At 47.8% G+C, this 22013-nt stretch overlaps 1 protein-coding gene across 1 annotated transcript in view; it reads right to left on the bottom strand.

Annotated features, from left to right (window-relative positions):
• Window positions 1-22013, bottom strand: part of POMT2 (protein O-mannosyltransferase 2) — a 34309-nt gene that overhangs the window by 4554 nt on the left and 7742 nt on the right. Inside the window, exons 3-18 of the mRNA XM_016220266.2 lie at window positions 21614-21718; window positions 19762-19870; window positions 17745-17853; window positions 16012-16171; window positions 14605-14711; window positions 13883-13965; window positions 11336-11445; window positions 10613-10679; window positions 7611-7680; window positions 6728-6806; window positions 5461-5612; window positions 4955-5046; window positions 4017-4093; window positions 979-1050; window positions 621-680; window positions 423-528 (exon numbers count right to left, since the gene is read on the bottom strand). Of these exons, the coding sequence (XP_016075752.1) occupies window positions 423-528; window positions 621-680; window positions 979-1050; window positions 4017-4093; window positions 4955-5046; window positions 5461-5612; window positions 6728-6806; window positions 7611-7680; window positions 10613-10679; window positions 11336-11445; window positions 13883-13965; window positions 14605-14711; window positions 16012-16171; window positions 17745-17853; window positions 19762-19870; window positions 21614-21718 (1558 nt within the window). The remainder of the gene's footprint in view (window positions 1-422; window positions 529-620; window positions 681-978; window positions 1051-4016; window positions 4094-4954; window positions 5047-5460; window positions 5613-6727; window positions 6807-7610; window positions 7681-10612; window positions 10680-11335; window positions 11446-13882; window positions 13966-14604; window positions 14712-16011; window positions 16172-17744; window positions 17854-19761; window positions 19871-21613; window positions 21719-22013) is intronic.

The raw sequence follows: 22013 nt of genomic DNA, 5'->3' as shown, positions 1-22013 counted from the left end.
GAACCCACAGACTGTGCCCTGGGGGCTCCTCTCTCCCCACTAGAGGACAGAGCCATGGAACAAGGAGGGGGCAAAAGAGAAAAGATGGGGAGCTCTGTCAGAGCACAGAGGTTACAAGTGAAGACTCTGAAATCAGGCTGCTGGGGTCTAAACCTCAGTTCTATCAGTTACCAGCATGTCCTGGGACATGTTTCTTAACCTCTGTGCCTTAGTTTCCAAGCCCACAGAATGGGGTGATAGCCCCCAACCCAAGAACTGCTGGGAGGGTGTAGTGTTTAACACAGCACCAGGCATTTGGTGTCCACACACTGTAAAAAGCAAAGGAGAAGGGAAGGAGTGGCCCACCAACAGGCAGGCCTCCCCGCCACTGCAGGCACCCTGATAGCTGCCAGGTCGGGGAGGGAGAGGCCAGAGGACCTGACCTGCAACCTCCGCAGGCAGATGTGCCCCTCTCTGCACAGCGACAGCAATGATGCTCCCTGAGAGGAGGTAAAGGGCAATGCTCAACAGGTTCAGCCACCAAACCACCTGCATGGAGATGAGAACAGGAGGGTGAGAAGAAAGTTGCAGCTCTCATGGGCTGGCCTGAGGGTCCAAACTGAGCATGTGCAGGCACTCACCGGGTTGCCGAGCAGATACACACGGAAGTCCGTGTCATTGACTCCGGAGAAGCGCAGGCCCTGCAGAGCAGAGGACACGCTGCTTGTCTGGGGCGCGGCTCATCCCTGCTACACGCATTCCAGGGGGAGGGGACTGGTCACCTTTCACAGACAGGGAGCCTGGGCAGGAGGCTCAGATGTGAGCTCTCTGGGAAGGCTGGGTCAGAGTCAGGGCAGAACACAGAGCCCCATCTCCAGCCACCCCATGCCAGGCAGTGAGGCCTTGCCCTGTCACCCTGGCACACCCCACCTCTACCAAGTCTCCATGGTCTCTTTCTTGGCTCCATTTCCTGGGAGGAGCTCTGGCCTCAGGCCCTACCTGGTAGTTGATAGGCCAGTGCCAGGGTTTGGACGTGAATTCATTGTCCTTGGGTTTGAGGCCACTGTTCCCCTGCAGGAAAATGGCAAAGAAAAGCTGGTCAAGGCAGATGAAGTAGGCTGACAGAGGTGTGCGGCCCAGGTTCTCTGGTATTGACTGAGGGTCAGGGGAAACCCTCTCTCCTCTCTCTCCCTTGCAGGAAGAACCAGGTGCTTGCTCTCGGTCACTGCCCACCTGCCTATGACAACTGCCTTACTTCTTGCAACAGGCAAGCCTCCAACTCCCACCTGAGACAGTCCAATCAGACCCTTTCTGCTTGACAGAGAGAGGAACAAGGAATCTGTTTCCTAGGGGCACAAAACATGGACCCATCTTGCAGGCCAAGGGCAGGTGTCAAGAGGGTGAGGAGGGGCATATACAATCAGGGCTGACTTGAAAGGCCCATTTCAAACAAACCCAGGAACGCTGAGGAGTTCCTGGACTTCAAAATTTTTACTTCAGACCAGTGTTCTCAACTTTTTAAATTACTGCCGCTCCCATATTTTTTAGGCATTTTTTCCCTAAATGCCTTCACCATGACATTGTGATACCATAGCTATAATGTAAATCTGTTTATATACTATATGAATACCCGTGCTTTATACATGAAAAAGTTCAGGGGGTTTTGCCTTCCAAGAACCTATTTTACCCACTGGAAGTGATACGACTCTGGCTGAGAATGCACTTAGCCCGAGGGACCCAGACTTAGCACCTTTAATCAGTAGCAAAAATCTCCTACACCTGTGTCTACATGGCAAAACATGGCCTTTGCTAAAACAGGAGGAAAAGGGTCAGGATCCTGCATGCTACCCACCAGGACTGCATCAGCCTCATCATCAGGACCCACTGAGAAGGCGTTTCCCAGAGGAGGAGTTGGGTGCTCTGGGTTAGGTCAGGCTTTGTCCACCTCGGCACTTCTGCCATTTAGGGCTGGAGAAGTCTTTGGTGTGGGGTTGTCTTGTGCAGTGTAGGATGTTTAGCATCCCTGGCCTCTGCCCACTAGATGCCAAAAGCAGCCGTACCCCTCAGCATTGCCAAATATCCCCTGGGAGGCAAAATCACCCTCTCTTGAGAACCACTGGTCTAGCCCAAGAAAGATCCAGAAAGTTTGGTTCAGTGAGCCAGCACCCAGTGCCTTGCTAATCCACCTACTTGAGGGGTTGGGAATCATTTGCAGGCCTCCACATGATAGTTGGGTTGCTCTTCCAGGGTCAAAGGGCCCAGCCACACAGCCCCTGAACCACTATGGCCATGTGAAGGGCCTCAGAATGAAGAACAAATCACTCTGGACCCCAGGGCATCTGCTAAGGGAATCAATTTCTTCAGTCCAGTCCAGTTCAGTCCAGTCCCAAACGCAGGGATTCCAGCCAGAGCTATAATAAGCCAACGGCCTCCTATTCACTACATTAAACTCTGAGAAATCCGGCTCCTTTACTAAACCAAGTGGAAGGAAGGAAAAAATAAATCTGTAACCATTATAGGCATATGCATTTGTACACTGTTCTCTATGCTTAAAACCTAGAGCAGGCTTGTTCCAGTAGCCTCACCAGGAAGGTGGCCTTCCCCACCAAGGCCCGGTCTTCTACTAGGCTGGTGGAAAATCCCTCTCCCCTGCACTTTCTGTGGTCTGGACTATTTTGGTCTCTCTCTCCCTGTCCTGACTCTACATAAGATGAGTAGGAAAGGTCCCCTATGTCCCTTTTCTTCTTGGACTCTACCTCTTAGATAATGAAAGAAGAAATTAGACTATTTAGACTTAGTCTTAAAATTCTACCCAGACCCAGAATGATTCCTTGACTGACAGGCACATATTCAAAAGAGCTGTGTCATCAGGCCACAGTGACAACTACAAGCATCGAGTCAGAGAAGAAGTGACCCAGAGATTGCTTGCTGTCAACTCATCACCTGCCAATGTGCCGAAATGACACAATTTAAATTTTTAAATTTAATCTGGTGACTTAAGTCAACTGTATTTACTGATACTGCTTCCATAATCACTTCCAGAAAGTCCACTTGACAGTGGCTCACCAGGGGGAAATAACAGCTGCTATACCTCTCTGCAACCCTGGGGTTGAGACACAGTGATTCTTAAACATTGTTCCGACAGAATACTGGTTCTCCCTAAACCAGAGCAAAGGGTTTCCCCCTAAACATCAACACTGCAGCAGGGTTCCTCCAACCACAGGGAAATTTAAGCTAGTGGAGAGAATTTCTCAATTTAAGGATTTCCTCTCTCAATTGTTTTTAAACCTTTGGTGCTACAAGTGCTGTCAGCTACTAATGATACAGAGCACAATGAACCTTAGAAAACCTTAAAAAGAATCAGCCATGCCCCCAAACAGTTCGTCAGTGAATATGAGTGGTTCATGGCTGGGATTTTACGCTGCAGTAAACCACACACTTGAATTAGCTATTCATGCTAATTGATCATAACTTCATATGAGGGAAAGAGCTACCAATGTCTCGTGATCTTCAACCAAGAACATGCTGGCTTTCAGGGGCTCTGCCACTTGAACAGACTAGAGAATCACTTTGAGGCAGAGGACGGTAGTATAACTAGCACTGGCTCTGAGAGCCTGCCAGCCTGGCTTTGAAGCCTGGATCTACCTCTTACATTTAGCTGTGTGACTCTAGGCAAGGTCATAATCTCTCTGTGCCTCAAATCCCTCCTCTGTAACCCAGGAACAATAATCTCCATAGGACTGTAATAAGTATTAAATGAGTTAATACATGTATAGTGCTTAGAGTAGCACCTGGCACATAAAAGTTACATAAGTTTTCACTGGTATCATCACTATTATCATCATCTTCATCACCATCATCATTCTGTGATAAACAGAAATGCCTTTGAAGACCAACTCAAGCAGTAAGTGAAGACACTTTCAAAGTCCACCACAAGGGGGCAGCGGGTCTATACCATGCCTACTGATCTGTGATTCGAATCTGTGGATGGCTCAGAGCTCTCAGAGAAGCCACCACATGGGAGGGGGCCATCATACCCGTATCATCACCATGTGGGACTCCAGCAAGATCTCAGGAAAACTGGGCCGCAGCACGTCCAGGCTGATGTTCGGCACTAGAAAAAGAAATGACAAAGTAGAAAACCATTGTCACACGTTCTCACAGCTGTCTACGGTATCCACACGGCTGCCAGAGTCTGAGTGCAGCTTTCCTGACAAGCTGACAACCAAGTAGGCGAAAGTGTTGAGTAGATGGAAGAAAGCTTGGCCCAATTCTTGACTGCTCATTCAGCTTGTATGAAGCACTCATCTGAGAAATACGAAGGTGGTAAAAAGAATAAAATGGGAAGCAGGGAGAGGAGAAATCAAGCAGAACTAAGAAGGGGGTAGTCTAAGAGAACAGGCAATGAATCCAAAGACTCACTGATTTGAAGATGACACTAGGTGGAAATGTCAAATTGGAACCTGGGAGAAAATATATGGGGCCCAGATCAAGGACTGTGACTGTCACTTTCTGTAAACGTGTTGCCTGGATGTGGAAGGGGAGGAGCTCTATACAGAGGCATAGAGGGAAAGCACCAGCCTACTCTAAGCCTTGAGGGTAGGGAGGTGCCCATGGTGCAGGCGACAGAAGAGCCCAGAAGGAGGCGAGATAGATGGACCTGCACTACATGTGCCAAGGAAAAGGGTGCAATCCAGCGAAAGGCAAGGGAAATGAGTGCGATCCAGCGAAAGGCAACTAGCTCCGGCCTCAAGTGAGGTCACTGGTCATTTCAAGGAGAGAATGTTTAAGTGGATGGGAAGGAAAAGGAGCTACCTATTGAGACAACTCATCTGAAAAGATTAGGTTTTAAAGGGACAAAGTGGAGACAATAAGATAAAGCGGCAGCAGAGTCTATAAAGGTTTACTTTTCTAAGATAAGAGTTACTTATCAATGTTTCTCTTCAGAGCCAGCCCAGGAGGTGACCTCACTCACATTTGGGATTGATATGGTCCTCCACGTTCCAGATGGAGTTGAGGGTTTCCTTTAGGTATGGAGTGCAAGTAACTTCCAACTGCTCCCAGCCCCTGTGAAAAGCAGTCACAGGTGTCTCTCAGAAGACCTGCAACTCACCAGAGTAGCGTGGTCGAATGCCCTTAAATCCACAGAGCGCTCTCTTTTCAACACAGTGGCCATGCTTTTTTCAAACTTGAACTATCCTAGGAATATTTTAGCATATAGTATTCCCATTTTAGAGAGACATATAGATTCAGAAAGTATAAACGTTTGTACATGTACACTCAATTATCAGAGCACATAAAACACTAGAGGAACTTGGTGCTCTATAACGCACCTGATGCCTTTTCTCCCTTCATCTACCACTAAAAATAAGCAACCATAGGTTAACACTGACAACTGGGAGACGGAAGCTTCTGGAATATTTGCAGAGTACAAAGAAAAGCATGAGCCTGGGTTATAACATCAAAACCCCCAAAACTCACCACTTGGGCAGAACCTTTCCCGAGGAACCCAGGACACAGCCTGTGACCAGATGAATTAAGCGAATTTGACTTCTCAGCACTTTGATCCGGTTTCCAAATTTTCTGTTTATAACCTCAATCCGCCAGAAATCATTTGAGTCCCCTGTTCCATTCTGCCGCATAAGTCAAGGAAAAAAATACAAAGAAAGTAAGATGACTTTAGAGATGACATTTCAGATGCCACCATGTTACAAAGGTCGAAGACTAAATTGACCACAATGATAGAGGTAGGAAAGGGAACAAGAGGGCCCCAGAAATATTCCAAGTGACGGACACTGCTCCAGCATTCACTATTCTAAACGAGAAAGGTAGTATAACTCCTGGAACCTGATGCCCAATCCTTCACTTCATAGGACAAGAGTTTAAATTCTAAATAGATGGTTCTGCCCTTAAACCAAACTCAAGACATCACCCTGAGCCAACAGAAATCGATTTGGGCCATTTGCATCCATGACTTTGGCCATCTGGACACTCACTCATCTAAGCCAGAAAGGTCTGGCCTGGACATTTTACTTTGGAAATTAAGACAGTCATGTCTAATTCTCCTCAGGAGATGCCCACAAGAAAAGGGTGAAGTTCAGAGTCTTGGCTCTAGCACACACTGGGATAAGCAAACAGAGAGGGCTGGAAAACTGTTTATAAACCCGGAATTTTTACTGACGCACCAAAGCCCCTGGAGGGAAACATAAACGACAGTCATAAATCTAGTTACTCACTGGCTGTTTTTGTTTTCAAATTACTGCCCAAGCCATAAGTAAGTACTCATTGAGCTTCCTCTGTGAACTGCATCACCCCAAGGTAGTAAACACCCAAAAGCAATGTGGTTAACACCCCTCTACAGACCAGGGAAGTCATCCTTAAAAACAAGGAAGATAGAAATTTGGGACCCGGCAAAGGATAAACATACATAATCATCTGGGGTCACACTGTGGATCTGTGGCTTCTTTGTCCAATGTGATTTTAAAAGGGACCCAAATAATATTCATATTTGACATTTATTAAGTGTCAGAACATAAAAATGGCGTGGTTATTATGGGAGGAGAAATATGGAGACCAATAGATTTCATAGGCTGCTTTTCCCATAGCAAGCCTAGCGAAAAAGTCTCCAAATGCTCAGAGTCCCTGTGCAGCAGCCTCCAATCCTTAGGAACATGCCAGAATTCTGGGGAGGATGTGTTCCACCATATGGCCCCGAGCCAGGCTGGGCACACTCCAGTTGCTCACTTACTATGCCATAGCCAGTGACCTGGTAGTGCTTCCGGGTCAGGGGGGCCTCATGATAGTGACTGTGCAAGTTCCGAGAAGTCCTAGAAGTTAAAGAGAGAAGTGCCATTATCTTGAAGAAAAGAGAAGTGTACTGTTTCTTCTTTAACCAAGGACACTTATGAGTCACCTGTTAGGATAAAAAAAAAAAATCTATGAAATTCAACATATCAGAAACTTCGTGCCTATTTACTCTCAAGAAATATCTAGAGAATTGGAGAATTGTCCAAACCAGGAGGGACAAATGGTAGGAGTACTGGACTGTGTGCCAAGAAAGGAGCGAACTTCAGGTGGAGGGTGGGGGTGGGGGTAGTGACAACACACTTGGTGGCTTTGAAGCCCTTAGCCTGCAGTATGGGGAGAAGAAAATTAACATATGAGATCTACATATGCCTGAGATAGTAAACCCCCCCTCCCATCTGCTCTTTCTACTCCCATTGCCAGTTTTATATTTATATTCCAGCTTTCGTATTAGTCATTTTCAATGAGAACACTGGTTAAATAAACTAGCTTGCCATATTCTTGGAACCAGGCTCTTACATCTTTCTAAAGGTAACCACTTAGGAAGCAGTTCTGGGCAACTGAAATTTTTTCTTTTGTCCTCTAAGAAAAGGGCAACTCAAAGATACGTTCAAACTTCAAAGCTCCCCAAAGCCAAAAGAGGCAGGCAACGGCTGGTCTGCTTATTTCATCAACCTTCCTAAAACAGTCAACCCTCCTCCCACAGCAGCCTTGTTCCATTCCCTAAAGCCTCGTCCAACCTGACTTCTCTTTATTTCCGGCTTTAAAAGAACTCCCTACCTTTGGTGCCCATACACTCATTTATCCCAAATAGCAAGCTTACTCACTCTTTATGTTCTAGTCGAATGATGTCTCCATGTCTTACGAACTCCACTGGGAATGAAGGGTCTAGGGGATCTGCCGAGAAGAAACAAGCATTGGTACCTGGAACCATTCACTCATTAGGCCAGATTGATTGAGGGCCTCCTGGTAGAGTTACAGTATGTGCCATGTGCTAGAGGTGCTATCAGGGTGCTGTGAGACCAGAGAGAAAGGCCCCCGCTGCTTCAGAGGACTAGAGAAGGGTGTCCCAAAGATAATGTTTGAAAAGACTCTTAACGGAGAGGAAGAATTTTGCCTGGCAAATGGTAGGGGAAAGGCATAGAGGTATGGAAGAACAAAACTCATTTGATGGTTTCCTGTGCTTAAGGTGGGCGAGCAAGAAGAAGAGTGGGGATAGGTGAGTGTGTGAACAGAGGGGCCAGACTTATCTAGCACTGAAGCCCCCACTGGAAGATTTTTAAGCTGGGAAGCCAAGTAGTACTAAGATTTTTCTTTTAGTAGTAAAAATATAGTCTTCCAGAAATTAATTCCATGGAAATTACCATTTCCCCAGCTCTCCTCAAAAATCAAATGTTAAACCCTGAAAATTTTGCCAGTGATTATCTTGTCCCTGGCAATATACTTGCTAAGTGAGAGGTGAAGAAAATGATGAAATGATGACAAAATGGGACTATAGTTGACCCCTGAACAATACAGGTTTAAACTGTGCAGGTCCACTTATACATGGATTTTTTTTTTTTAAATAGATCTTTATTGATTTCAGAGAGGAAAGGAGAGGGAGAGAGATAGAAACATTAATGATTAGAGAGTCATTGATCGGCTGCATCCTGCACGTCCCCGACTGGAGATCGAGCCCGCAACCCGGGCGTGTGCCCTGACCGGGAATCGAACCCCGATCTCCTGGACCCTAGGTCGACCCTCAACCGCTGAGCCACGCCTGGCCGGGCTACATGGATTTTTTTCAATAAATACTGTAAATGTATTTTCTCTTATGATTTTCTTAATAACATTTTCTTTTCTCTAGCTTACTTGACTCTAAGAATACAGTATATAACATAGAACATATGTGTTAACCAACTGTTTATGTTATTGGTGAGCTTCTAGTCAATAGTAGGCTATTAGTAGTTACGTTTTTGGGAAGTCAAATGTTATACATAGATTTCTGACTGTGCGGGAGGCCAGCGCCCCTAAGTCCCATGTTGCTCAGGAGTTAACTGTATCATCTAGAAGTCAAAACTGATCAGGATCTAGAAAGGTGATGACAATGGAAAAGGAATCAGCAGTAATCACAGCAACACAGAAGAATCCTCGCAAGTTTCTGTCCCAAACAGCGAGACACTACCACTCAAGGTCAGAAAGACAAATTTACCAGCAAAAATCACTGGCTCTCAAAAGAATCAGGGAACTCAACCATAGAGATGCCCACATAGAAGTGGACATCATCTATGTGGGCTTTTAAAGTCTATTTATTTATTTATTTAAAATATATCCTTATTGATTTCAGAGACAGGAAGGGAAACGGAGAGAGATAGAAACATCAATGATGAGAGAGTCATTGATCGGCTGCCTCCTGCATGCCCCCCACTGGGGATCGAGTCTGCAACCTGGGCATGTGTCCTGACCGGGAAATGAACCGTGATCTCCTGGATCATAGGTCGATGCTCAACCACTGAGCCACACCGGCTGGGCTTTTAAGGTCTCTTTAAATTTAAAAGATTAATCAGCAAAATGACAAATCAAAAAAGTCAATGGGGAGGGAAGTTTTATTTCATATAAATTTTAGGGGGGCAACATTTACAGCCATCGAGAACTCAAAGACCTCAGTCCATACAGGTCCTGCTTCCTGCAGAGCTTGTAGCTGTCTGCCTTCACACAAATCCTTAGCTGCTTGGTTGAGATGCAGCTACTTTAACCTACTGGAATAAAAGACCAGGGATGTGCAAAGATCCGGCCTGTGCCTATATGGCTTTTGAAGTAAAGCTGGTCTCCCTCCTAACACCTCACTGTGATAGAGCACTTAAGTGTGGCCTGTTGAACCAAGACATAGACCCTGCCCAAGAGTGTCATAGTTATATTACTGAGGAGTAGGATGCAAAGACAGTGAATGTGTATGCCACATTCTAATCCAAAAACCACGGCAAGAAGAGGGGGTGGGGAAGGGAACTAAGAAAGTGAATTTAGCTGAGCATATGCCACCTCCCCACAAAGGTTCAGGAGCAGCTGACTCAAGGCAGGCTGAGCAAGGTGTTTTTTACTGGGGTGCCACAGAGAACGCCTGCAGCATAGGACAATCTGCAGGGGCTCAGGCGGTGAGAGACGCCCTCTGTTCTCTCACAACTGCAGCAGAAGGCACAGCCTACAGGTAGCTATCTGACCAAAAAAAGATCCAGGCACAGCCCATGTCAGAAAGCCCTATGAGCCCGGCAGGTGTGCCTCAGAGCAGCTTTGCCTGGCCAGGCAAAGGCAGATCAGCAGGCTCTGAGTGAGGTACCAGCTGCCAGCCTAGACAGGCCAGCCACAGGGCTGGCAGGCCCTCAGATCTCCAACTGACTGGCCCAGTCCATGGATGACCAGTAGGCAGCAACACTCCTCATAACAAGACAACCTGAGCTGCACCATATGCCAGGGTCTGCAATGCTTGTTCCAGATTAGAAATGAGAGCAGCTACCATGTGCCCCAGTTGGGACTATTCACCAGCCCCGGTGGCATGTCCAGGTAATCCTCTGGAACAAGTCTGAGCCTTGGCCCTAATCTCTAGCTTCAAAATGACAGCTCTAAGGACAGATCTTATCTGTCTTGCTCACTGCTAATCCCCTAGGCCGACAACAGCACTTCAAACACAGTAGGTGCTCAATAAATAATTGTTGAAAGGCTGAGAGAGTAAAGATGTTATCAAAGAATGCTTGGGAAAGCCCGCCCTATACCCTTCTTTTGAGGGCATGAGAAATGTTGAGGAGGGCTCAGAGTAAGTAATAACACCAGGATCATCAGTTCCCCACCACATTACCTGAGTCTGCATTCTGTTTCTTGATAATCCACAGGTTGTTGTAGTCCTTGTGCAGATAGGTGGTAACCTGGGTGAGAGTGGGGGGAGGGGGGAGAAGGGGAGAGGGAGAATGCCATCATTATCAGCACAACCAGCCACAGGACAATCAGTAACAAACCAACATTGCTTAAGCCTTTCAGAAACCCCAGCCACCAACCCGAGGAGCCAAGTTTCCCAACAGGACTCAGAGGTAGCACTGGCAAGTGAGATTCTCTCCTTCCTTCTGCACTTAGAGGACTTTTCCCACAAGAAGGAAGAACCATGATACCTTCTGTAACACAGTCTCTGGTACGCAAAGAGGATTTAGTGTGTTTTAAAAAGTAAGTAAGCCCTGCAGGTGTGGTTCAGTAGTTAGAGCATTGACCCACACATGAAAGGGTTGCGGGCTCAATTCCTGGTCAAGGGCATGTACCACGTTGTAGGTCCAATCCCCGGCCCCAGCACCTAATCCAGTACTAGGTAAAGATGGGTCATGGTGGTCAGAGGGGAACACCTAAACCGAAGCCTAAAGAAGCTGGAGTTAGCCAGAGGAAAGAGAAAGAGGGTTCAGGAGGAGGAAGAATGTTCCAGAAAAGCAGGGGAAACGGCACAGGCAAAGGATGGGAGGCAGGAAGGGAGTGGCGGGTTCAGGCCTGCAGACAGTTTGGCGCTGCTACAACACAAGCACACTAGACGCTCACTGACCTGCTGCTGACGGGCACCAATGCCCTCGGGGTAGAGGTGTCTGTGGGAGTGGAGGTAGCCAATGGCCATCCGCAGGTTCTTCACTGTGATCACAGAGCCGAAGGCCAGGTCTGGGAGGAAGGCAGGCAGTGGAGGGGGTGAGCAGCAGTGCTAGAAGCTGCCCCTGACTGGGAGGGGCCTCCCAAGCCACAGGGCTCACTGAAACTCTTACACACACCACTAGGCCCAGGACCACCTAAGGCAGGGTGCACAGCTGCCTTCTCACTCCTATAGGGTCAAAGGGGGTTCCCTAAGGGGTGCCCTCTCCTCCCCTTCCTCCTAAGGACTTCAGAAGAAGCTGGGTAGTAACAATGTTACTAAAGCACTGTTTGTAATAGCAAAAGATCAGACCCATTTGTCCTTCAGTCAAGGTCTGACATACATTCAATGCAATAAAGGAAGAAGCATTTTATGTCGTTATCCTGAATGTTCCCCAAGATATAATAGACTCGTCCGACTTTTGTGCTTCTGAATCTAGTACCATATGAAGTAACTGTTTAATGGTATTTGGGATTTTTTTTACTCTGAATTTTAAAAAATACAAAAGCAAAAAACAGAGTAAACCACAGAGCATCCCCTCCTCTTGCAGGCCCTGGGTTACTGAGCAGCTTCACTTCCTTTTTACTGCCCCTCTTTTCTCAATCCCTGACATTCCCCACTCCAATGAAACAGGTCTCACTCCACCAGAGATGGCCCACTCCTGTCTTCCTCTGTCCATTCACTTGGTGAACAGACTGTACCAATTCCACTTGGATCCAAAGGTGGGCAGGCCTGGCTGCAGCCACGGAGAGTCCAGTCTTGGGGGGAGATGGCTTCATGCACTGACGAGCACAAGACAACGGGCAAGTGCTCCAGCAAAGTGTGACAGTGTGAGACGTGTGGGAGCCCAGAGCAGGGCAGGAGGAATTCTCGTCCAAGGACTAAGAGGATAGCTTGATGGAAGAGATCAGAGCTGAGCTAGGCTTTATAAATGACGCATACGAAATGCTAACCCGCAGGTCCGTTTTCTAGGTTCTCAGTGCAGGCCACACACGCAGCCCTGCCACTGCTGACCACCTTTGCTTTCTGAAATGCTATCTGTTCCTCCTTCTCAGCCCCATGACTCCCTCATGAACAGCTCCCCACGGCCTCCTTCCCTGGGTCCCCCCTGCCTTCCTCGTGGCCTCATCTTCTTCCTCATCTCACTGTCCCCTCGTGGCCACAGCCACTGCCACAGCATCAATCACCCTGTACCTGGCTGATGCCACCTTTGAAAGCTTCAGCCCCGAGCCCGCTGGCCCCAGTGCACGATGTCCCCAAGCATCTCAAAGTCAACCTCTCTGATGGAGAACTCAGTATCCGCCTTTCCAAACCAACTTCTTTACCTGCTTTCCTATTTCTCACTTTCCAAGTTGTTGGAGGGCCCACTGTGTTCTAGGCACTGTGCAAGGCAGCGGAGGGACTAAAAGACAGAGTCCCTGCCTCCAGGAAACAGCCATCTGGGCTCAAGTCCGTAGTGATATCTTGTTCCTCCCTTTCCATGCCCAATCTCCTTGTCTACGCTCGTTTGCCTTACCTCTGTGGCTGCTACTGCCATGCCCAGCTCAATGCCTGCAGCAGCTTCCCAGAGGCATCTCTGGCCTCCAATCCCATCTTCTCCCTTGCCATCCATACTTTGCCACCAGTGTCATCTCCCTACGGCACAGCCTTCCTGGCCTCTTCCCTGCCCAAACACCTCCACTGGGTCTCCAATACCTGTTTAATGAAGTCAAACACCTCATCCAGGTGCTTCAAACCCTCATAATCTGGCCCAATCTTTTCAACCTATCTTCCAATATTTTTCTGCATATAATCTGTGCCCTGTCCTTGGCCCTGATCATACTGTCCCTTCTGCCCAATATACCTTCTCTTCCTTCTCCGCCTGTTGAAATCGACCCATCCTTACAGGGCCTGACTCCAAGGCCACTCACTCTACGTACCTCCAATCTCCTTCAATCCCCAGCAGAAGTGATCTCTCGCACCCTTCGATCCCTATAGCTCTGTGTTCCCTCTTTATGTACTTGACACATACAGTCCTATCATGCAGAGATCCTCTACACCAGACTCTACACTCTGGAGGGCATCCGCCTACAACCTCCGATGTGGCCAGCACTCGCTCAGTCACCACCTGTGACTAGGTCAATGCATGTGAGTCACAGCACACCGCGGTGGAAACTTGCCAGTGACCCGAAGGTCCTTGTTCTTTCATCAGAGTCTCTCTGGTTGGCCTTCCAACAGAGCTGGCTTGGATGTTTTCACGGCCACAATGGATAAGTTTCTCTTTAGTGTCAAAGAGTTTGCTGCTTAGGACGTCTACCTCTGCACTTCCTGTGTCCCAACTCCCTCTCGAGTACTCATACTAGAAATAACTAGATCTTTCTCCCACCTTGTCATCTACAGGCTAAAATAACTCAAGCTATCATGCCCGTCTTTTCTAATTCAACCCCCAGAAAACCCGTCTGTCCTTTGAAAGGGCCAGGAGACACTCACACTCAGGGATAGAAGCGTTGTGAAGGGTGTTTCCTAAGAGCCGGGCCTGGAAAGCAGAACTGAAGAAGCCATCACCAGGACCACTGCGGGAGAGGAGGCACAGAGAGCCAAGTTAATGGAGTGAAATCATAACTTCCCAGGAGCCCTGGAAAGAACTCTGCTCAGCCAGTTTAGAAGGAGGATGATGAGTGGCAGTGAGGTGTCATGAGACGGACATGGGCGGAGGGGGAGGAACAGGGGTCCGAACCCTGACTCAGCCCCTTACTAGCTAGGTGGCCTTTGAAAGATACCTAACCCCGCTTAACCTCAGCTCCTCGTTTATAAATCGGGGATTCACAGAACTCAAAACTGATTGTGATTAAATGAGATAATGGGTACAAAAGCTGAACGTAGTTCCTGATACGCAGTAGCTACTCTAAGTGGGAGCTGCTGCTGGTGTTGTTATTATTCTCACCCCACTGCACACCTTATGGTGGCCCACGCCTGTTAAGCACAAGGGACTCTGTTTAGGGATAAGGGGCTGTTAGGAAATTCTTTACTAAGAGTGTTGGCCTTTCTGAGCACTTTGGACACCCAAAGATAGAACATAGGAGACAACAAACAGGAAAACACCCTGGGTCCCCCTCCTCTCGTCCCAGCCACGGGCCCAGGAAATCACAGGGCCCATCCATGGGCTTAGAGGCAGGGGGAGGAGCAGAGCGAGGAGGGAAAGGCTCTGTTACCTTTGATTCAGGACCGCGAAGTGAACAGCGTAAATGGCCACGTAGAGAGCCAGCGGCAGCACTATGAGGCACAGGACGCGCGCAGCCAGGTGTTTCCCCACGGTCACCTGCGAACACAGCGGTGTGGGGTATGTGCGGCTTGGTTAGTCCTTATTCCTTGGAAGTGCGTTACATGTTTTTATGTATGTGACAGTCACAAAAAAACTGAAAACCTAACAGCCGTAAAGACAGACTCTGTGGAAACCCTAAGCCTTCCCGTAGGAACACCACACCACCGAAACAATGTCAGGGATGGAGCCGGAGCCAGCCTTCTGCTGCCCGTGCAGGCCCTCACCCTGGACCCCAGGCTGTCACTCCACCACCAGCAAAGCACTGACGCATCTTCAGCATCGTCGCTCATCAGTCCCCCTACACCCAGTCACGCTGACCCCTTGCACGCTCCCCACGCTTCCTGTACTCGCTTCCTGTACTTCCCATCCACCACATGGATGACTGCTCCTTACTTTGACGTCAGGCCTCCACGTCTTCCCCGAAGCCCTCCTGCATCACCCGAGACTGGGTTTATGCCCTACTCTGTGCTCTCACTTGTTGGCTGAACTGTAATAGCCTGTTCACTTACTTCTCTCTCCGTTGTCTCTAGAGGGCAGGGATCTTTGTTTTATTCTCTGCATATTGTCTCACACTTAGTGGACAGCCTCTCTGTATTTTCTGAATGAATAAATGAACCTTGGTTCAGAGGTAATGGAGCAGCATTATAGTAAAATAGTTCAGGCCTGGAGTCTGCCTCCCCTCAGTTTGAACCCTAAGATCTGCCTCTGATTACCTGTATGACCTGGGGAACGTCATTACCTCTCTAGGTCTCAATTTCCTCATTTGTAAAGAGTGGGTAATAACAACCTACTGCATAGGATTGTTATGAAAAGAAAATGAGATAATGAAGGTAAGACATTTTGCACAGAATCAGCCCTTAATAAATAATATTGTAATAAATCCTAAAGGCCCTTATTGGCTTCCAAATCTAGAAACCCTCGGTCAAGAAAAGAAAGCTGTGAGTTCAGAAAGTCCCCCTGACCATTTCACCTAAGGTTCCCTGCAGTCAGTGCCTGACATATATCTGGCATGAGCCCAACTAGACAGAATCCCCTGGCTGGGTAGTTTGCAGAACATTTAAAAAAACATTGCAGAGACAAATGCCAAAAGAGAATTCCAAGAATGTGGGTCTATCTTCTCCCTTTACACCTCTCTAGTCTCCCATTCCCCGCTGTCCTGCTGCATACAGAGGGCAGATGATCCAGCACCTTGGTCCAGAACACAGCCACTCCCCGCCTGCAGCAGAGGCAGAAAGGCTGCCGGCTCTGCTGAACAACACCGGGGAGCAAAGACTTCTACAAGCACTTGGGTTCTCACCAATGAAAGACTGAGGTCTCCAAACAGGTGCCAAAGGTCTGATACGGTGTTCCACCCCACATGCAGGACGATGAACAGGCCAACGAACTTGACCCCCAAAGCACCAGCCAGATTAACGCCAGTCAGGCTGAGCCAGAACCACCAGGGGGCAGAGAAGGGCCTGAAAACCAACAAGACACAGACTTCCGTTTGGCAGCTGGAACCAAACTCAAAAGCAAGCGCAGCAGTGGGAAAGGGCACAGGTTCTCTGACTGAGGGGCTGTGCATTGCCCTCCATGTGAGGGCTCCTAACCTCAGGAGACTGTGTGACTTCAAGGACAGTACGGCCGTGAAACCCTGAAACTGCAGGGAGCACAGTGTGAGAGTGAGGTGGCTCTTTTTCCGTGGAGAGGGATCACAGCTTTCCTGGCTAAGTACAGACCTTAAAGTGAGCAAGAGGCTCATTCTCCAGTGATAACCAACCATGTGGCAGTCAAAGAGAAACCAGAGAAGCCGCTGGACTCAGTAAGCCCTCTCCTGTGTCACCTCTGGACCTTGTCAAAGCCAGCATTTACTGAGTGCTTACTGTGTGTCAGGCATGGTTCCAAGTACTCCGCACATACTAACTCTTTAACCTTCGCTAGCCCCACGAGCTGGAGCCTTGTTATCCCTTCCTCCACATGAGGAAATGAAAGCACAGAGAGGCTGGTTAATATAGCTAGCAAGCGCTGGAGCACAGTTCCAACCGGAGGTCAGTCCCAAGGTTTGCTGGACTTATAGCCCTAGGAAACTGTGCTGCAATTTTCTCTTTACCTGGCTGCCTCCCCTGCCACAGCGAAAGCTTCTTAACAGCCCAGACCTAGGTATTGCTGTACCTCCAGCTCCTAGCACAGTACCTGGCACACAGTATGCATTCAAGAAATGGCAGGTAGAAGTAAATATGGCAGAAACAGAAGGTAACCGAAAGCCAGAAAGAGCTGGTGACTACTGGGTCAGGCTTTATTAGCATAACATAATTTAATGAGCGTTGCCATGGTGAAACCAAGTTGACTTCTGGAAAAGCCTCAGCAGAGCCAGCTCTTTTGGTTTGAATAAAATGAATGACCTACTCTACTCTCTCAGAGGTAGAAGAATGATCTGGAAAAGACTACCCTGGGGGAAGACCAGACCCTCCAGAACAGCTTTAGAACTTAGCAGGGATCCTCTTGACTGCTATCGACCACCCAAGCCAACCTTTATATACACTACACCCACCATTAGGTCAGGGCTGGGTGTAACAATCACTGAGGGCAGGGAGACAAGCAGTTCCCAAGCAGTATCTATTCTGGTTCCCGCCCCTCTAGGATAGAGAATGTGAAGGACAGAGTTGTCCTGGGACTTCCGAACCAGCACCTACACCAAGGGGTGGCCCATAAGATGGTGGGAAGGCATTAGGACCCCTCCGTAATATCCACAAACCCCTATCTAGGTCCACCCCCCCTGTAAAGATGATAACATTCTTGAAAAATGCAATTGACATTTTCTTACTCTTATGCAAAGCAAAAATAAAAGTATCTATAGAAAACTTTTTCAAATCTACTTTTATGATCTAAAATGGGCAACCTAAGTTTTAAAACAGTTGGCTTGCCTTAAACTCAGCTTCACGCAAGCCCCCCAGGCACCCACCCTGTCCCTGGCCATCTTAGGAATTCTGGAGCTGCCACAGCCACTGACCTCCCCGCGCCCCCCCCCCCCCACCCAACGGTGTTTCTGACCTGCCAGCACAGGAGCCATGCTTGGCCATGCTCAGCATGGCGGCCATGATGAAGAACATCAGGACAGGGTCCAGGAGAATGTACTGGGACAGAGCGAGGCATCCTGTGTCTGAAGAACACGAGCTCAGTGACCACACGGTGGGATCAGGGAGGGCCCGAGAGCCAGCACTCCAGCAACAAGGAACAGCCCCCTTGCATTTAACTGCACATAAGCATTTATGCAGTCAAGCCTAGATGGGCCCTGAGTCATCGGAGGGGGTGGAAAGCCACAGCTTTGGGGTACACCAAAGCCCAATGACATAAAACAGTATCTCACACCCTAGTTTGCTCAGTGGTTAGAGCGTCGGCCTGCAGACTGAAGGGTCCCGGGTTCAATTCTGATCAAGGGCACGTACCTCAGCTGCAGCACCCCCCCCCCCCAACAAGTTGGGGCACGTGCAGGAGTCAACCAGTTGATGAGTCTCTCTCACACTGATGTTTCTCTCCCGTCCTCCCTCCCTCCCACTCTCTCTGAAAGGCAATGGAAAAATATCCTTGGGTGAGGATTAAAATAAAATAAACAGTATCTCCCACCGCTTCCAGGCCCTTGACCCAAGGAGGGATCATGCCATTCATTTGATAGGGCAGTGCTGAGACGAGGGCTCTTGCTCACCTCCACGATCAAAAAGGGAGTTCTGCCCCCTTGCTTATGCAGCCACAAACGACTACAACTAGCACAGGGACTTACCGTTTTACATGAAGTACATTTTACATCCAGGTGCCAAAGCCATTTTTTGAAACAAACTCCATCACATCATGCTCCCGCTTAAACTCTCCAATGTCTTTCCTTCTCGCTCAGACTAACCAACCCCTCATGACACTGCCGAAGTCCGCCCGGTCTCCCTGACTATCCAACCTCCTCTCCCAACCCCCTGCCTTACTTCACTCTGGCCCCACTGGCCTTCTGGCTGTTCCTTGAATCTACCAGGACACTCACACATGCTGTTCCCTCTGCCTGAACACTCTTCCCTCACATATCTGCATGGCTTAATCTTTTGCTTCCCTCATGTCTCTGCTCAAGGCCACCTCCTCAGGGAGCTCTTCACTGACCACCCTACCTAAAACTCCCCGTGACTCTACTCTTTACCCTACTCTATTCTCTGCATTGCACTTATTGCTTAGGATGATGTTTCATTATAGACTTCGGTATTTACTGTCTGCCCCACTAGTGAGTAAGCTCCAAGATAGAGTGTCTCATCCTCTGAAGCCAAGAAAAGTGGCCTAGCACAGAGGAGATGCTTTAAAAATAGTTGAATGAAAAAATGAATAAATGACTGAATGAATAACTGAAAGGGAAATTAAAGACACAAGGAAAAAGCCACCAATCTGCTACAAAGAGGCCTATAATCTTGCAACATATCTAACAAAACAAGGCCAGAATCGCCCATAAAATACCCACCTAAAGTGGTCTGGGTTTCTTTAAATGTTAAGCTCTATAAGGTCATGAATTCACTTTCGGAAGAGCAAGGCTAGCAACAGGATCAATTTCTATGAATCAGCTCTCATTTATCTACATGGGGATTATCCACAGAAAATGTAAGTTCCCATTTTGCTAGCCCCTGCTACTGAGCTACTTCTGAGACATCTGCCCTTACATTCAGCTAAAGTTAGTTTAAGGAGTACAAACTAATCTTGACAGTAACCTAAGAGAAGCAAAATTCAAATTGTAAGCCTGTTTCTCTCTCTCACACACACACACAAACACGCACACACACAAATTTATCTTATCTAATCTAAACTCAAATGTGGGCAACTAGGGATCATCTATGCCAACTCTCCCTTCCAATAATGTAAAGACTTGCTACATACAAATATACATATGTTACTAGTGAATAAAATAAGATCAGTGATATATTTACTCAGTCCTAAAGTTACTTAAGAACTTGACCCATAGACAGATCTTTGAACATGTTGATTTCTAGCTACATTCATAGTGCAGCAGTCAGGTTCCCAAGAAACGTGGTATAAGACAACTTACCAAAGATGAGGAGGGCAGCACTGAGCAGTGCTGCCGGGAGGGACTTGGACAGCTCCAGTACAGTGAGGTAGGCAAAGGGGATCAGCAAGGAACCGAGGAATGCACAGAACTATGGGAGGAAAAGAGAAGCTGTCAAAAAAACAGCTAAGCCAAGCCCCGGAGATCTACTTGACTGGGTACAAGCTCAGCTTTAAGATACAGGACCTTAAGGAGGGCATGACATGGTGACCTAAAATCACCTGGAATATGTGTAAATGAGAAAAGGGCGGTGTGACCATGAAGCATCAAGCCAAACAACGTTTATGTTCTCAGAGCACAGACTTGTGCGCAGACAGCAAAGTTCAGCCAGAAAGGTGCAGGCAGGACGGCACACTGGTTCCAAGTGGGAGAGGCTGGGGTTGGACTGCCCCACCACTGCGAGCTGCGACCCTGAGAAAGCTACATCTCTCTCTGTATCTCAGCCTCCCCACCTGTGTAACATGAAGAATAAGAGTTCCTGCCTCGAAGGGTTTACTCTAAAGATTCAATGACTTAAAGTTTATTAACACACAGGAAGTGCTCAATAAACATTAGCTTCTATTACAAAACTGTGGGTACAAGTTAAGAAAGACCTCTCTGAAGGTGTTTTAATATTGTAGAAACTCTAATGTTATTTCTCCCTTGGCCCTTTTCTTCAATCATACCAGGAATCACCCGTTAATCTACAGGTTGTATTTTAATTTTGGAAAAAAGATTGCTTCACGCTTTAATACCTGAGGGTTGTTTTTTTTGTTTTTAACCACAAGCCTTCTCTGTATCTCCCTAACCCGTCCATCAAAAGTAAATAGACAAGCCTAGGGGAATGGAAATTCTCACATTTGGGTTGTCACTTTTTGTCAACAGAAAGCAATGTGCCCTAGTGTAAAAGGGAACAGGCTGTTATATTTGGCCTTCTCAATTCCCCCAGCAAGTTCACAATGCGTTAGGCCCCTATCCAATTATGCATGCCATGTAGTGTTCAAAAGTCACTAAGAAGACACAAGATCACTTAGAATATGAACTTGGGGGTATGGAACACTCCTTGTTTAATATGGTATAACATGACCATGCGAATTATCCAACGATTAGCCAAATAAGTACTTTGCATTTATCTAAAGTATTTGAGCTCCTCAAGGAAAGGGGTTTGTAAATGCAACCTGCTTTTAGAGCTCCATGTTGAAGATCAGTTTCTTCAGGTTTCATCCAGCTACAGGTATGGGGTCCCCAGAGTTGGGTATTCAGGCCCTGCCATGCTCCATCAAGGCTGGTGCTGAGACTCAGGGCACCAAGGGAGCGGGCAAACACATGGCCTCCCTTCAGAGACTGCAACACCCGTGTGTGCCTAAACCTTCACAGGAAAGAAATAGGAACCTGGTGACAGGAGTGTGGGGATGCTGAAATTTTAAGAAAAGGCCCTGAGAGATAAGCAATACTCCAGCAATTGTGGTCTGAGAGAGGACTAGAACATGTAGTTTGCCAATGTGCTGAGGCCAGTGTTGGAACTACAGGAAACTCCCAGCTGTCTGGGTCCTAGGCTGCTCTCCAACCTGCAGTCAGATGCCTCACATGGTTAGGGTAACAGGTGACCAGATGGGCTTCCTCCTATCTACGTAATCTCCACATTACCTGTGACCTCTCCTTCCCTTCTTACGCACACCAGTTCTGAGTCTCTACACCTGACTTTCTACAACAGAGTATGGGTCCAGTCAACCTCTCCACTCCCCAAAGTCCGTGTACCTACACCTGCCACCACTTTGGGGCTTCCAACTGTAACATCTGTGACTGAGTGCGGCCCCAGGGTTCAGTGAGGCTATATCAAGTCAGGAAACCTTACTCCTCTCATCCCCATGTAGTTGTGATGCTCGTATTTGTCCCCAGGCTTCTGGAACATAAAGGTCCCATCATATCCACTCAGGTAGCCAGCAAGACCTATCAGCATCTGAGAGAAAGAAAACAAACAAAAACAATGAGAGACCTTTGAGAGGAGATCCCTCCATCCCCTGAACTTCCCTCCAGCTGCACCCACACTTTGGCTTCCCTTGACAACTGTTCATAGAAGGAGTTGACAATGTGACATTTTCTCCTGCAGCTGTTGCAAAGCAAAGAATCTTTTGTCTATACAGCTCATTGCTTGAAACAAATCCTCTCTTGTGTCAAGGCCAAGTTCTTGGGAACAATGAAGACTGGACACTTCGGAAGAAAAAACTCCCACAAGCTGAAGGGCAGGGCCAGTG

The sequence above is a fragment of the Miniopterus natalensis genome, chromosome 1, assembly GCF_054644295.1.
Source record: "Miniopterus natalensis isolate mMinNat1 chromosome 1, mMinNat1.hap1, whole genome shotgun sequence".
In the NCBI taxonomy this organism is placed as follows: Eukaryota; Metazoa; Chordata; class Mammalia; order Chiroptera; family Miniopteridae; genus Miniopterus; species Miniopterus natalensis.
Note: the sequence above shows the minus strand (reverse complement) of the source record. Positions and strands in the feature narration are given on the sequence as shown.